This window comes from Cavia porcellus, unplaced genomic scaffold (assembly GCF_034190915.1).
Source record: "Cavia porcellus strain 051 isolate PalLab524CR breed Dunkin Hartley unplaced genomic scaffold, mCavPor4.1 scaffold_24, whole genome shotgun sequence".
In the NCBI taxonomy this organism is placed as follows: Eukaryota; Metazoa; Chordata; class Mammalia; order Rodentia; family Caviidae; genus Cavia; species Cavia porcellus.
Window position 1 is genome coordinate 32401642 of NW_026947507.1, and position 16077 is coordinate 32417718.

The 16077-nt window shown below is 35.3% G+C and overlaps 1 protein-coding gene across 8 annotated transcripts in view; it reads right to left on the reverse strand.

The window, feature by feature from the left end:
• The window catches only part of Psd3 (pleckstrin and Sec7 domain containing 3), a 505243-nt gene that overhangs the window by 84828 nt on the left and 404338 nt on the right, over positions 1 to 16077 (reverse strand). For all 8 annotated transcript variants that reach the window (XM_063234820.1, XM_023561432.2, XM_063234821.1 and 5 more), the window contains one exon: positions 4627 to 4820. In XM_063234820.1, coding sequence (XP_063090890.1) covers positions 4627 to 4820 — 194 coding nt within the window. The remainder of the gene's footprint in view (positions 1 to 4626; positions 4821 to 16077) is intronic.

Here is a 16077-nt window from a genome sequence, read left to right on the forward strand (position 1 = left end):
GCTACGGTATTAATTAATAAAGAGCAAAACTAACCATTGTTTAATAGCCCTGGAAATAACTGAGAGGAGGGAATTTGAAGGCAAGACCTCAAGAAAGGTATTAAAAATATAGTAAATGTACGTTAAGAAAACATGATCGTCATAAGGAGAGAAGTGGAGGATATAAAACAGATTCCACATACATTTTTAAAGAACTATTATGTGCATGAAATGAAAAATACTATAGTAAATCTAAACAACAGAAATCAAGTACTAAAAGAACAACAACAAAAAAATCATTGGCCCTTTGGAATAGTATCAAGACCTAACACACAGGAAACAAGTTCTAAAAATGATGGGTGAAAATCTTCCAAACTTGGTGAAAATATAAATCGGTAGCCCTAAGAACCTCAAAAAATTAAGGACAATATAATGAAAACTATAATAAGGTATCCAATATGATACACACGTGCCAAGACACCAGAAGGGACAACTTTGAAAGCATCCAGGGGAAAAAACACATTGGGAACAGAGAAACCAAGATGGGAATGAAAGGAGACTTTTGGTCTGAAATCACACCGGGCAGCAAAGGATGAAGCAACATTTTTAAATTATTAAAACTAAAAGAAAAAACAACTTGCCCAAAATTTGAAACTCACAGAATACAAATGCACAAATTCAGGTAAAACATGCAGACTTTCTCAGACTGATAAAACATGATAAAATGTCTTACCCACAAGCATGAAGATCAATGTAAAAAACACATTTTTGTTGAAAGATGAATATTACCAATATATTACTGTTAGTTTTATAACACACACAGAATTAAAGACTGACAATAGCACAAAGACTAGGAAGAGAGAAAGAAAAACAAACATTATAAGGATCTCAAACTATATACAAAATGGTAAAATTTGAAGATAGGCTGAGATAATTTAAAGAGGTAGGCAGTAAATCCTGTAGCCTCTGCTAACACAAGTAAATAGGTACAGCTAATAAATCAGTACAAAAAGATAGAACCGTAACTCATCATTAATCCTAAATAAGACAAAAGGAAACCAGGAGAGATGAATGACTGGAAAAAAAATAGTATGACAGATGTAAAGTCAACTACATTAACAATTACTATAAGTGTAATCAGTCTAAATGCTAATTAAAAAGCAAAGATTCTAAAGCCCACCAATATGTCACACAAAAGAAAACATCTTTAAAGGCAAAATTACAGATTAATAAAAGCTGGAGAAAAATGTTCTCTAGCATGCAAAACTAAAAAGAAACTCAGGTTACAGGAATTTCATGCAAAGCAATCTTCAAATAAGGAACGTGACTAGGAGTAAGAAAAGTCCTTTCACAATTACAAAAGGGTCAATTCACCATCAGGACATAACAAACTTAGCTGGCAGGAATGTAGAACTGTGGGGACATGTTGGAAATTTCTTATAAACATACATCTAACATACAGCCTAACATCTCATTCCCTTACTGCTAGGAAACTTCTGCAAAGAAACAAAAACTTATACACACAGATTTATATGCAAATGTTTGTACCAGCTTCATTTTTATAGTAGTCAAAAATTAGAAACAACCTAAATGGCTAGCTGGTGAGTGCATAATATGGCCTATTGAACAAAAAGAGACAAACTACTAGTTTACACAGTACAAAGCATTGCAGGTGACTCTGCAAAGAATAATAACAAGTGACAAAAGCCAGGCACAAGACATTGTTACACTTAAAATTGTATTTATTGCAATTCTAGGAAAGGTAAGAATATAGAATTCAAAGCCAAAAACCTCACTGTCATGGTCTGGAGTTAGAGAAAAAAGGAATTAACTACAAAAGGTGCAATAGAACTTTTTCCAGAAATGGAAATGTTATTTATCTTGATTGTGAAGGCGGTTATGTAACTATATACAGTTTTCAAAGCTCAAACCATATATTTTACATGGCTGACTTTTACCTTAAGCAAATTATTATTAGAAGTCATGCATTTCCTTGTATATTAGAAAAGTTGAAAGATCTGCCTACGCTAAAGTGATTTGGAAACCATGGCAAATTGGGGCCAGACAGGCAAAGCCTGAGCAATAGAGAAGCTGAAACTTCTCAGGGTCCTCTCAAAACGTGCCTTGGAGAAAGAAAAAACTCCTCCGGTGGTAAAGTAATTGGCAGGAATTAGTCCTGGAAACTGGGCTGCACCTGGCCCTGTCTTACTCTATTCATATACTTTCATGTCTGTTCTGAAGCAGGGGTGGAGGAAAAAAAAACAACAGAGGAAGGGCATGTTTCTTTTAAACAAGGAACTAGGCAGAACTTCTTAAGAACCCAAAGCTCAAGGGTACCTAGAATTGCCCTAACGAACCAGAAACTATCCAGGTAATTAATTAAAGCTTGAAAGGGTTTTCTGGCCAAGTGCAGCAGTAAATGCGTGTAAATCCTGGCTATTTTGGAGGCTGAGGCAGGAGAGTTGCCAGTTTGAAAACAGCCTGGGTAATTCAGTGATCCTTTACTTCAAAAACAAAATAAAAAGGGTGGAGGATTCCTGGGATCAAAACTCTCAGTGTGGCAAAGGAGGGAGGGAGATGGCAGTTCATACTGGCAGGAAAACTCCGACCCTCAGGTTTGAACCTAGATCCACATGCAGTGGCCGCTTAGGGGGAAATGGGCGCAGCAGAGCAGTTCTCTCCAGGTAGCCCCAAAGGAGGGCCAGGAAAACAAGGGACAAAGACAGCTTCATCCCCTGCAGAACCCAAGGAGACTCAGATACACGCTGGGCAATGAAATCAACCGGGTGGGCTAGCTTAGTGTGTTCTCCTCCAGCAGGAACGAGCACACGCTTTGAAGCAGTGGTAGCAGCTTTACTTCCTTTCTGCCTGTTCTTGGACTGGCATTTTAAATTGCGGTACTCTGGTTTTTGCTTCCAGAATGTTACATACATTAGGTATGGCAGGTGATTCCACAGTTTTTATTTTGCCTGTAGATCGAAGCTATAGCCAACCCTGAACTGGAGAAAATGGACACAACCAACAAATCTTAGCCTTGGAGAGAGACAGGCTTAGCAGCTGGACAGGGCATGTGGAACAGAGATGGACATATGTGTGGTTGTGAAGGAAAAACTGTACTATGCTCAGCCATGCTCTGTTCAACCTCAGTGCATGGATAAGGATGTTTGTACACATTGGATCTAAGAAATGGCTATTTCTGTGGCTATCAAGAACTCCCTTTCTATTCCTTCTTGGGAGAGAGTCTGTCTTCTTACAACCAACTGGTTGATGCAAATAACAGGATTTCACATCCGCAGTCACACAAATCAAAATCCTTTTTAGGATATACTAAATTAAAAGTTATGAAAAAATTAGACCCTTCTTTGGTGCTGTAACTGAACACATGATCTCTAATTCTGCTAATAGCCAAGCATCCAAGCAATTACAAAGAGCCACATCTGAAAAAATAAAGTTAATAGATAAGCTGGTGTGCTGGAGCCCACTTGTAATGCCAACAGTTGGGGAGCAGAAGCAAAAGGAACTCAATGATCCTGAGTTCAAGACCAACCTGGGCTACCTAGTTGGGACTCTGTCTCAAAAACACCAACAAAACAAATGAAAACAAAGCAAATAAAAAAACCGTCATATAAAAGTATCTGCATCTGCAGGAGATGGAATTAAGTAGTCTTCCCCTCCCTAGCATTTGAAGTGCCCAGGAAATATGGCAGAGCTACGTATAAAGAACTGGGAAAGATTAAGGAACCTGCTTAGCACTGTAAGTCAGTTTCCTATGTCAGTTTGAAGGGCACCTGAACTACAATGTTTTTCTTTGGTCTAACTTAATACACTAGCACCTTAAAAAAAGGGCCCTGCCACTGCTGGCAATGTCCCTCTCTCCGCTCCACATTTGAGTCTGTAGGTGGAAAGCAAGACCCCAAAGGGAAGGCCCGCTAATTTCAGCATATATATTAGGTTCTCCTGTTCCACTCAACTATTTCACTTTCTGCAAAGACTTCCGTATTAACGTACTCCATTCCTCTCAGACTTCAAACATCAGGATCTATCAGAAGATAAACATGCCTCAGCCTTCACAGGGCAATCTGGACCCATCAGATGGGATCCCTTCAATTTCCTGGTCCTGATTACACCATGCTCTCCTACACATCACCAGGTTACTTCATCAAAGGCTCATCATTCCACATTGCTTTGGCTATGAATTCCCTCCCCCTCCCTGTGCCTCTGGGTGTTACCTAATTTTTATGCTGCAAATTCATCCTTTCCTTCAACCATCAGAGCTATCAGTCTCATGAAGATAGAGAACTTTTCCATCTTATTCACTGTTATATTTTTGCTGTCGAGGACACAGCAAATAGCATTAGTTGGTGAAGCTGTGGATACATAAATCAGTGAGAGGCTGGGAAATGAAGAATATGTAAGGAGACTTCCCTTACTAGCATTCTACTAAGAGAAGATCAAGGGCCACAGTGGGTCTCCAGCTTATTAGATTTGAAGGCTTGCTAAAACTTTAAGAATGCTTTTCTAAACATATATATTAAATATATATTATATATATAATTTTTCTTCATCCTTGACTTTCAGATAAATTCGCTTCAAACTTCACACCTGCAGATGAAATAAATGAAACAGAGAATGATGAGTGATACTTACTCTTCTTGCCATCCATATCTGCATGAATTTTCCGAGCCAAGAATCCACTTTTGTACACAGTAGCATTTGGGTCATGAGGAATGTCCAAAAAAGGGTTAGTCGTGCTCCCAATGCGGCTGATGGTCTTTGGATGTGTTCCATTAGCCTTCTCATCAGTACCTTCCGATGGAGACTTTTTTTTCTCTTCATCATCCCTGAAAGGAAGAAGACACAAGGACTGAGCCAAGTGTCTAGCACAATATTCACTCAAAGAAGTTATTTAGAACCATAAACTCTTTTGTTTGTAATGGCCCATTAGTCTTCATTACAGCCACCATGATAACAGCTACCATTTACTGAGTATTTCTTATGCACCATATATTAATTATCATGATAGTCTTGTGAGACCAATATTAGTATTCCATACTATAGATAAGGAAAAAGTGGGTTCAACAAATACATTACCCACAACCAAAAAGAAAAGACAAAAAGATAGTAAGAGTATGATCAACAAATCTCTAACACCTCTTCTCTGTCCTAGGATTAATGAGGCTTTCATGCTGTTTCCTTTTGAACACCTTTTTGACAGGGACCAAGGTTAGAAATTTTGTATCTTGGCAGGGCCTCACATAGTGGCTGACACATAGGAAACAACAAAAATTATAGAGATCAACGAATAATTATGGCTGCCAAGTAGCCAGGCTGATTCTTATTATTGAAACCCCAGGTGAAGCTGCCAGTGGAGGAGGAGGAGGAGGACAGGGCCAAGCACGATGCCTTGGCATCTTACACATGCCACTCCTGCATCCACCATAATGATTTGGGCCACCTTAGCCACTAGGAGAAGTGCTATTTGCCTTGCCTGGTTTCCTGAGTCACCGTTCCTTCAATAAAAGGAAATTTAAACTCTGAGCTCCTAGCATACAGAGGAGCTAGAAGATGGATGGTTGTGTATGATTAGTAAAGGGGAAGAAATGGTGGAGGAAAGCTAACAAGCTCTAAAATATGGATGGAAAACAAAACACTATAATAAAAGCATTTGTCTTAGTGCTGCTACTTCAACTTCCAGAGTTTTATTTAAACAGTAAACTCTTAGAGATATGTTTAAATTAAACTCTGATTACAGAATCTTTTATTAAAACTTCAAAATAATAATCAGTAAAACGTATTTTAAATCACAAAATCAATAAATCATCAACAGTGTTTAAACACAGTGGTGGTCATAGAAAAACAGCCTTTCTGCTCCATTGGTATTTTATAAGTAACTATGAGATAAACAAAAGTAAAACTGAACTTTTAAAGACCCAAATTTTGCCTTTATTTTACAATAATTTTAAGCTTAAAAGTACACTGAGTCTCTATATGTCCAACTTCTGTTAACATCTGTGACTGCAATAGATTTTCTAAACTAAAAATGAACAGTAGTAAAACACTACGGATTAATCTGAGATTTTCTTTTATGTACCCGAGCATTTCCAAGTTAATTATTTTTCTATCCTAGGACCAAACCCATGATCTCACAGTGAATTTAACTGTCAGGTCTTCCAATCTACAAGTTACTGAACCTTTCCCTGTCTAACACTGCCTTGACATTTTGAAGAACAGAAGTTAATTCATTTGCAGATTAACTTCCAGTTAGAATTGTGTCATGTTTTCTCACGACTACATGATGGCTACATTTTAGGGGCATAACACAGATGATGTGCCATTTTGGTGCATCAGACCCAAGTGATAATATGTTTTCAGTGATACTAATCATGATTACTTGGTTAAGGTAGCATCTCACATGAGTTTATACAGCAAATGTAATATTTTCTTTGTAAATGTTTGGGGAGCTATTTTATTAACTGCGAAAGCACCTTGTTTCTTCTTCTTTTTTAAAACTCACTAACAGCATTCATAAATGGATCTTTGCTTATAAAATAAAATCACTTATTTTACATTCTTCTGTAAATGTGTAAATATGGATACTTATAACACTTTTTTATTATAACCATTCCCTAGCAACTATGTAGGGAATGCCTCCCATTACTACAATCCTGCCTTTCCTAGAATGGCATAAAAATGGCTACTTTGGTTTTGCATTGAAAGTTCATCCATAGTGTCATGTCAGTCAATAGTTTGTTCTGTATGATTGTGTATCCCTATTTCATTTTATGAATACACCAGTTTATTCACCTACTGGTTTTACATTCTTAAAATAAATAATTATTTGTGCTTGCAAACATCACCTTGACACTATCAAGAAGGAAGATTTCTATACTTCAAATAATTAATTCTACCATTACCAGTAAATTTCATACTGTTATAACACACAGCAAACATCATGTGTAGTGGGTAAAGTTGAAAAATTCTCTTCCAAAATCAGAATCAGCCAAGAGATGCCGGCACTTGCCACTTCTATTCAATATAGGACTGGAAGTCCTAGCTATAACAATTAGAGAAAATGAAATAAAAAAGAATCCAACTAGGAAAAGAAATAAAATTGTGTTTATTTGCTGATGATATCATTTTATATACAGGAAATCCTAAGGACTTCACTGAAAAATATAAACCTAATAAAAATTTGTAAAGTTGCAAGTTACAAAATCAATATATAAAAATTAGTAGTGTTCAGATACAGTAATAAATAACAACCATTCTGCAAAAGAAATAAGGAAAGCAATCACCTTTACAATAGCATCCAAAACACTAATGAGGAGTAAATTTAACCAAGGGGTTAAACAATTTCTACACTGAAAACTATTAAAGAAATTGAAGACAACATAAACAAATGGGAAGTTATCCCATGTTCTGTACTGGACTAATTAGTACTATTAAAATATCCACCCTACCAAAAATGAGTTTATAAATTCAATGCAAACCCTATCAAAACTTCAATAGTATTTAACAGAGAAATAGGAAAACAGTTATAAAACTCCTATCAAACCATAAAAGACCCTGGATAGTCAGAGAAGAAAGAACAACTCCAAATTCACAGATATAAGGGCTTGTTTGGATGGTGAGAGCACTAACTTTATCAACGAGATGAATGGGCTATTACGAGATGGATCTTAGTTGGAGGAAGGGACCATGAAGACATGACTTTGGAGACTAAATCTGAGTGCTGACCCTTTCTCTCAGAGTTTTTCTGCTTCTCTATGATTCACCGATGCCATGTGCTACACAGCTCCCTTCTGCCACACGGTCCCACCATGATGCTCCCACCTGGGAGCCAGCTGACCACGGATGATCTCAAGTCTGCAAAATCATGGGCTAAAATAAATCTCTTCCCAAGTTGTGTCGGGTAATTTGTCCCAGCCATAGGAAAGTTGACCAATATATACACCAATCAGTGGAACAGGACAAAAATCCCACACATAAATCCCAAAATGGAGAAAAGAACAGTCCACTACAAGTGGTGACGGAGGAATTGAAAAATCAACTTGTAAAATAATTAAATTGGATCCTATCTTCCAGTATATACAAAATTCATCGCCAAATGGGTGAAAACTTAAACGTAAGACCTGAAACTAAAGCTACAGCAAGAAAACACAAAGGAAAAACTCAACTTTGGTCTGGGAAATATTTTTTTAATAAATATGCTTGCATAGACAACAAAATAAAAAGTAAACAAATGAAATTCTATCAAACTAAAGAAAACACAGAAAATAGTAAACAGTGAACAAGAGACAGCCCTTGAGACAGAAGAAAATATCTACAAGTGACATATCTAAAAAGGTACTAATATCTGTATCTATCTATCTATATATATACATGAGTCAAATAATTCATTAGCAAGAAAACAATATTTTGATTTAAGATGCATATAGAACAGTTATCAAAAGATACAAATGGCTAACAGACATGTGACAAAAATGTTCAACATCTCTGGCCATTTGAGAAATACAAACTAAAACACTTCTGATATTCCATCTTATTCCTGAAAGAGTAACGACCATCAAGAAATCAAATAACTACAAATGCTGGTGAGGCTGTGGGGAAAAAAGAAGTCTTCTCTATTATTCTTTTCTTTCTTTACTTGCATACCTATTTCAAAATAATTTTTCAAGCTTCATAAAGTAAATCAAGAGGAGAAATAAGTGAATCTTGTGGTCTTGTGTTTTTCATTTTCCATACAGTGCTATTTGATATCGATCATTCATTGATTATATAGAGAATATTATTTCTTATTTAAAGAGAAAATCAGGAGATAGATTAAATAAGAATGAGTGAACTGACATTTGTTTGGCTTATATTCATAAATTTGGCCCTCAATATTTGGGGAATATGGGGTGGGGCTTAATAATTGTCAGTGTAAAAACAGAATGATTATTTTGGAAATCAAGGTAACTGTTTTGAACATCAAGATTCATAAAGAAATTATTAGAGTAGCCACTGTTCCCAAGTTTGTTTTTTAAGGAAGTTAATACATTTTTAGAGAAAATAAACAAAACCTTACTATACCAAAGTGATAAAGCACAATATTGTTTTGAAATACCCAATGTATAATACTTACTATAAAGCATACACATTAGAAAGGTAAGACAGTCTGTACAAACACACCACTTAGAATCATGGATTTTATATAACTCTGGCAGTCAGCCTCAATATTGCTTTTGAATTTTCCATTGTTACACAGTCTTATGGACATTCTGACTCATACAGAGAAGTAGTTGCAAATGATAAATGTCCTGTTTTAAATAACAATATGTTAACTCATAATCTTTAATAATAAAAGGATAAAAAACTTCATGAATTCTAAATCAGAAATCAATGCACTGATGTATAAATGTTTGAAATTCTTAAATGTACTTTGTAAATGTATTTTCAACTGGAAAACAGTTTAAAACACATATTTAAAAATTAATGTAGTATCAAAATGCCACAGAACCCTAAAGTACTAAGAAGAGCCCTAGGATTCCAGTGAACACAAATAGAATTTGAAAAGCCCTGAACTAGAGTCGACATCAGAGACAGGTCCTGCCTAATGCAAACACAATGATCCACTGCTGAAAATCAGATGTTGGGTAAGAAAGTGATACGTGAGGATCTAAAATTAAGAAGGGGAAAAAGACTTATAAGGTATTAAATATGAACCCCAAGTAAATTTCCTACAGAGTAGGTATTATGTTGGCCCCAAAGCAGACATGAGGATCAGTGGCACAGAATGCAGTAATGTCGAACCTTTTAGAGCATTCAGAGCTAACAAATAGAATCTATGGCTATTGCTACTACCATTAGTTCACCAGCACTGGAATAGAGGATGCAGAAACAACCCCAAGCAAATTCAACTATTTGATCTTCGCCAAAAGGATCCGAAAATACACTGGAGGAAAGATAGTCACTGTAATAAATAGTGTTGGGAAGACTGGCATTCTACATGCAGAAGATTGAATCAAGACTCATACTGCCTACCATATACTAAACTAATACTAAAATATATCAAAGATCTAAATGTTAGAAATACTTAATCTTCTGGAATATAAATAAGTACAACTCTTGAAGTCAAAGATATAAGAAAGACTACCTCAATAGAACCCCAACTGCACAGGAAACAGACTGAGAATCAATACACAGAAATATATCAAATTGAAAAAGAAACCATTAACAGAGCGAATAGAAAACCTATAGAGTGGGAAAAGTTTTTACCAGTCATTGCATAGGCAGAGCACTTATATGAAGAATATATACAGACACCCCTTTGAGGTCCTGAGTTTGGCTCCAGGTACAAAAAAATTAGATATCCTCAAACAAAAGCCCCAACCAAAAAATGGGCAAGTGAAATGAACAGATGCTTCACAAAAGGAGAAATACAAATGGCCAATAAATACGTGTAGTAATACTCACTATCACTGGCCATTAGAGAAATGCAAATAAATCACACTAAAATTCTATCCAATTCCAGAAAGAACGACCATTATCAATAAATCAAACAATAAAAAGTGCTGGAGAGGCTCCAAGAAAAAATAAACACTTCTAGATTGTTGGTGGAGATATAAGCTAGTACAATCACTATGGAAATCAGATTGATGATTCCTCAATAAAAGTAAAACACAGAAATCCTATTTGACCCAGGAGTTTTCCTTCTAGGCATTTTCCTAAAATAAAAATATCATATTATAGTGATATGCTTTCATACTCATGTTTATAGCAGCACAATTCAGAGTAGCCAAATCTTGAAAGTGGCTTCTATGTCTATCAACACATAGCACAAATGAAGAAAATATATTTATACACAATGCAGTACTATGTTCTAAAGGATAATAAGGAAATGGATGCACCTTAGATCCTAGTGTTAAATGAAATAAATGGGACATACAAGCGTAAATATCAGTTTCTCTCCTATGAGGAGCTGGAATTTAAATTTAGAGCAAAATACAAGAAAACAGCAATTAGGGCAATAGATCTTTCTCAGATGAGAAGGGGATTGAAAGATGGAGGGAAGGGAAGCTAGAAACGAGGGAGAAGAGGGTAAGGGGATGAAAAAGGAATTAAGATGTATTATGGACATGACCAATTGCACACAAGGGATGTAAATATATACTGGAAATACCTATATGGTAGCTGTTGCAAAGTAATAAGGTCTACAGATAATTAATCATGTAAGCTATAAAATGCTTAAAATATTGCTTATATATAACCAATAACTATGCTTTCAAACAGATGTTTAGTACGCTGTGACAAAGCTCCTCAATGTATTAGCAACATACAGCTCAAAGAAATTCTTTAGGAAGTGTGAGCACACTTTTCAAAATGACTACACATGATTGGTGATCTAATAATTACATATAAATCATTTGAGATGTCCTCCTTAGACTATCTTGTTTAAAATATAGTACTGGGTTTTAGGAGTGAAAAAATTAGATTGTTTGTATATAAACAACCATCAAAAAGTTATAGCATTATACTCTGATGTGTAGCTGCTGGTCATAAATGGGTACTCTATACTAAGAAGCCGAGATGTGGCAAGTCCAAACTGAAATTAAGTCTAATGTCTAAATAATTAGAACAAACAACATTTGAAGAATTATCTATACTAATTATATAGTAAAACCATATTCTTAATCAATGGGATCAAATAAAAAATCCAACAAAATAGATTTAAAATTAATGTCACCTATTTCTTACTTTTATAATGTGGCTACTAAATTGCTCAAATTACGTATGAGTATGTGAAATGTAATTATTCCTTTTTGATAGGAATACTATAATGTGTATTTATGACAACTGAGTGTTAAAAACCAAGACATTCCACTAGAAAAACAATAAATGGGGAACTATGCAACAGAGTACTTCATAATAAATCCTAACCAACACATTTAATCCTGAAAAATAAATATTACTGATGTTGTAAAGGTTAATGAATAATTTGCAAGATTTGAAATGCAAAAATCTGTCCTCTTTGTACATGCAGATTGATGCTATCTGGTGGTAGCTGTCTTTTGATCATAAAGATACACACAGTACAAGGATCTACACTGGGGGCAACTGCCAGGATGGAAGGAGTTTCCCACACCCATGTCCCACTGTGTATGATGTCTTTTTTGTCAAAATACCTCCCTTTTTCTGAGGAGAACTTGTACCAATTCATCTGAGACATGGAATTGGCAGAGAACAAGAATTAGCACCTTGTACCATTCACATTATTCCTGGTAGGCTTAGCACAGAGTTTCTTTTATTTATTTTTAAATAGACATTATAAATGTCTCTGCTTTTATAAAGGGAGGCCATTTCAACTGTGTATGGGGGAAGAGATAAGTCATGATAGTATTGATAGCAATCCTATAAAGAAAATTCACTCATTCCCACAGTAAACAGACTGCTAGGATTTTCTTATCCACCCTGAACAAATGAGACATTTTTCAAGACAATGCAGCTTTGTTACGATAAAATGCAAGAGACACAATAGATCTCCCTGCCTTGCTTTTAAAAGAATAATTCATAGATGAATAAACATATTTCAAAAAGACTATTTTCTACCAAGAGTCCAATCATCTCCACACATTATGCCTACAAAGTTCGCCACAGACTCTTCACAGCAATCTATCGGTAAAGAACTGTGTGATTCAGGGGCAGTCTAAGTGCATCACGACCTGATGATGCCTCTCATCTCAAGAATGGTAATAGCTGTATTGCTGACAGCAGACAACCTTTCTACTTTCTTCTTTCTAAAAGCCAACTATAAAGTGTGAATTTCTTATGTGCTATACTACCTAGGACAGGTGACTTTTAGGCAAAAAAAAGAAAACATAAAAATCCACTGGAATCTTACATTTCACCATAATTCCTCAGAAAAGATTTTTTTTTTGTCTTTTTCGTTTTTATCGGTACCAGGGATCAAACTCACGACCGCACACTTGTAAGGCAGGTGCTTATGCCGCTGAGCTAAATCCCCAGCCCCTACTTCTTAAACCTTATAAAAAGTTAACACTGCTAAGCTGATGTAATAACTGAGAAGATTCTGAACTACCCAATTTTGCTGTTTCATCATAGGGATTTAACTCTATCCAGTGTTACAAGAGCACAAAACTCAAAAAGTTGTTGTAACAAAAGGTTCAGTTATGCACAACTCAAATGCTGAAACCAAATGTGAATTTGGACAGCATTTGTGTGCATGTTGTGTGCAGTACAAGGCATGGGGAATAACAGTTGCAAAGATAACAAAAATCCAGAATAGAAATAGCGTATTTATTAGCCTGGATGCAATGGGAAATCATCACAGAGAAAAATAGAGTGAAGTTGGACAACAAAGGATAAGGTTAAACTTATCATTTTAAAGAAGGAAAACAGGCATTGCTGGTACTCACAAAATAACTTGCTGGGATTTGAATTGATTGAGCTGAATAAACAGACAAACTGAGAATAATAGACATTTTGACAATACGAATCTGCCTATTCATGAATGTGCAATCTCCATTTATTCTGTTGATTTCTTCATAAGAATTTCATAGCTTTACTCAAATTTTATACATATTTTATTAGATTTACACAAGAGCATTTCATTTTGGGGAATAGTAACATAAATGGTATTGTTTTTAACTTAAATTTTCACTTGTTCATTGCTTGTATTTAAGACACTGACTGACTTCTGAATAGTAATCTTTTATATTACAATTTTATATGAATCACTGGTTAGTTTTACTAACAAGAATTATTTGGTTTCAGGGGGCATCAATTATTTTGGATTTTCTACATAGATACGCAATCTAGAAACAAAGATAATTGTATTTTTTCTTTCCAAATGTATCTACAGTATTTTTTATTATTGTAATAACTAGGTTTTTCAGTATGATGTTAAAAAGCTGGGAAAGATGAGACACGCTTGCTTTGTTCTCAATCTTAGCAGGTAAGCCTTGAGTTTCTCACTTGTATGATGTTTGCTGTAGTTTTCCAATAGATATTCTTTATAAAGCTAAAAGCATTTGTTTTCCATTTGTTGAAGCTGAATTTTGTCCAACGCTTTTTCTGCATCTATGGATACAGCTGTGTGATTTTTCCAACTTACCCTGTTCAAATGATATATTGCATTAGTTGATTTTAAGTCTTGCCATTGGAATAAATTCCTCGCAGTCACAAAGCATAACTCTTTTATGTACTATTGCATTTGATTTGCTAAATTTGGTTAAAGATCTTATAACTGTGTCCATGAGATATACTGGCTTGTAGTTTCCCTCTGAAAGTCTTTGTCTAGTTTTGTTATAGCAATGGTGGCTTGTCAGTTAGAATGTGTTCCCTTTGCTTCCATAATCTGGAAGAGGTTGTAAGAGCACCTAAAATTTGTTTTGTAAATGTTTGGCAGAATTCATCAAGATGAGCATCTAGATGTGGTACTGGCTGAGGTTACTGATTGTGAGCTCCACTGCTTTAATAGACACAGGATTCATTAAATTTTCTATTTATTACTGTGTGAGTTTGGGGCAACTATGCCTTTCAAGACATTGCCATATTTCAGCTTTGGTAAATCTGTGGGATAAAAATCATAGTTAGATCTTATCAATTTTATTGGTCTTTTAAAAAAACTAGTTTTTGGTTTTATTAGTTCTTATAATTTTCTGATTTTAATTTTATTGATTCTGCTTCATTTTTTCATTCTTTTTCTCTTCTGCTTAATTCTGATTTTAAATAGTTCTGATTTTCTGGTTGCCAAAGTTAGACATTTCACTTATTGATTTGATATCTTTCTTCTAATATATGCTTCAAATATTGCATCCCACAAATATGCTGTTATTTTAATTTAGATAAAAACACACGAACGTATTATTTAAAAGTGCATTAATACAGAAATATTTAGGTATCTTTACAGTCATTCTGTCAATTTCTAGCTTAGTCCCATTTAGGGTCTGAGTGTGTATACTGTATGCTTTGTATTTTTTGAAACTCTTAATGTATATTTTATGGCAGAGAATTTAATGAATATTCCATGTGACCTTGAGAAGAATATCTATTCTGTTGTTACTGGGTTAAGTCTTCCATAGATGTCAACTATATCCAGTTGATTGATGGTGCTGTCAAATTTAACAATGCTTTTACTGACATTTTCCCTGCGGAATCTGTCGGTTTCTTACAGAGAACCTAAAAAATCTCTCAATTAATTTTTGCCTCATATTTTGACACTAGTGTTAGGTGCCCACACATTAAAGATTGCTATGTCTTCTTGCAAAACTGACTCCTTTATTATTATCTGATGGCCCTCTTAATTCCTAACACATTTCCTTGCTCTGAAGTTTGTTTTGCCTGAAATTAATACAGCTACTCCCATTTCCTTTTGATTAGTGTTGCATAATATACCTCACTCCATCTGTTTAATTTATACTTGCCTTTATATTTAAAGAGGGTTTCTTTGAGCCACGATAGTTACTTTTGTTTGTTTGTTTGTTTTGCTTTCTTCACAGGTAAGACGTTTTTCTTGCTTATTTAAAGTCTCCCTTAGCATCCCTGCCCCTGCATTTTATTCTGCTTAGTAGAACACCTGGATCTATGGTTTGCTGTGTGACATTTAAGGATAACTCTCAGCTATTACGGCTTCAGTTATTTTTTCTTTCCTCTGTTGCTTCCACTTTGGAAACTCAGAGCCTAAACAAACCTGTTTTCCTCTAAATTTACTTTCTTTGCCATGCTTCGTATGCCTCTGCCCATAAGCTCTTCTTTGTGGTGTTTGCAGGTCTATAACTCTTCTGACATTTTCAAGTGACTGTCATCTGTAACTCCTGCCAGTCTGAGATTTAAGCTTTACTGTCAGATAGGCCTGACTGCTGTAAAAAGCTTGGCTCTCTTCCATTCATCCCAAAGAAGGGAAACAGGAACAGGGTTGCTTCCTCCAGGCTACATGTCACGCCAGGGAGGAGGCTGGAGTAAGGGTGAGTGAAACTATTCTCAAATTTCCTACAGTTTCTGCTGTGGCTTTTTCTTGATTGCAAGTTCATCAGGTTACTATAGATCTTTGGTTTCCAGAATTTACATGAAGCTATTTTACTTAGTCTTAGTTGTCAT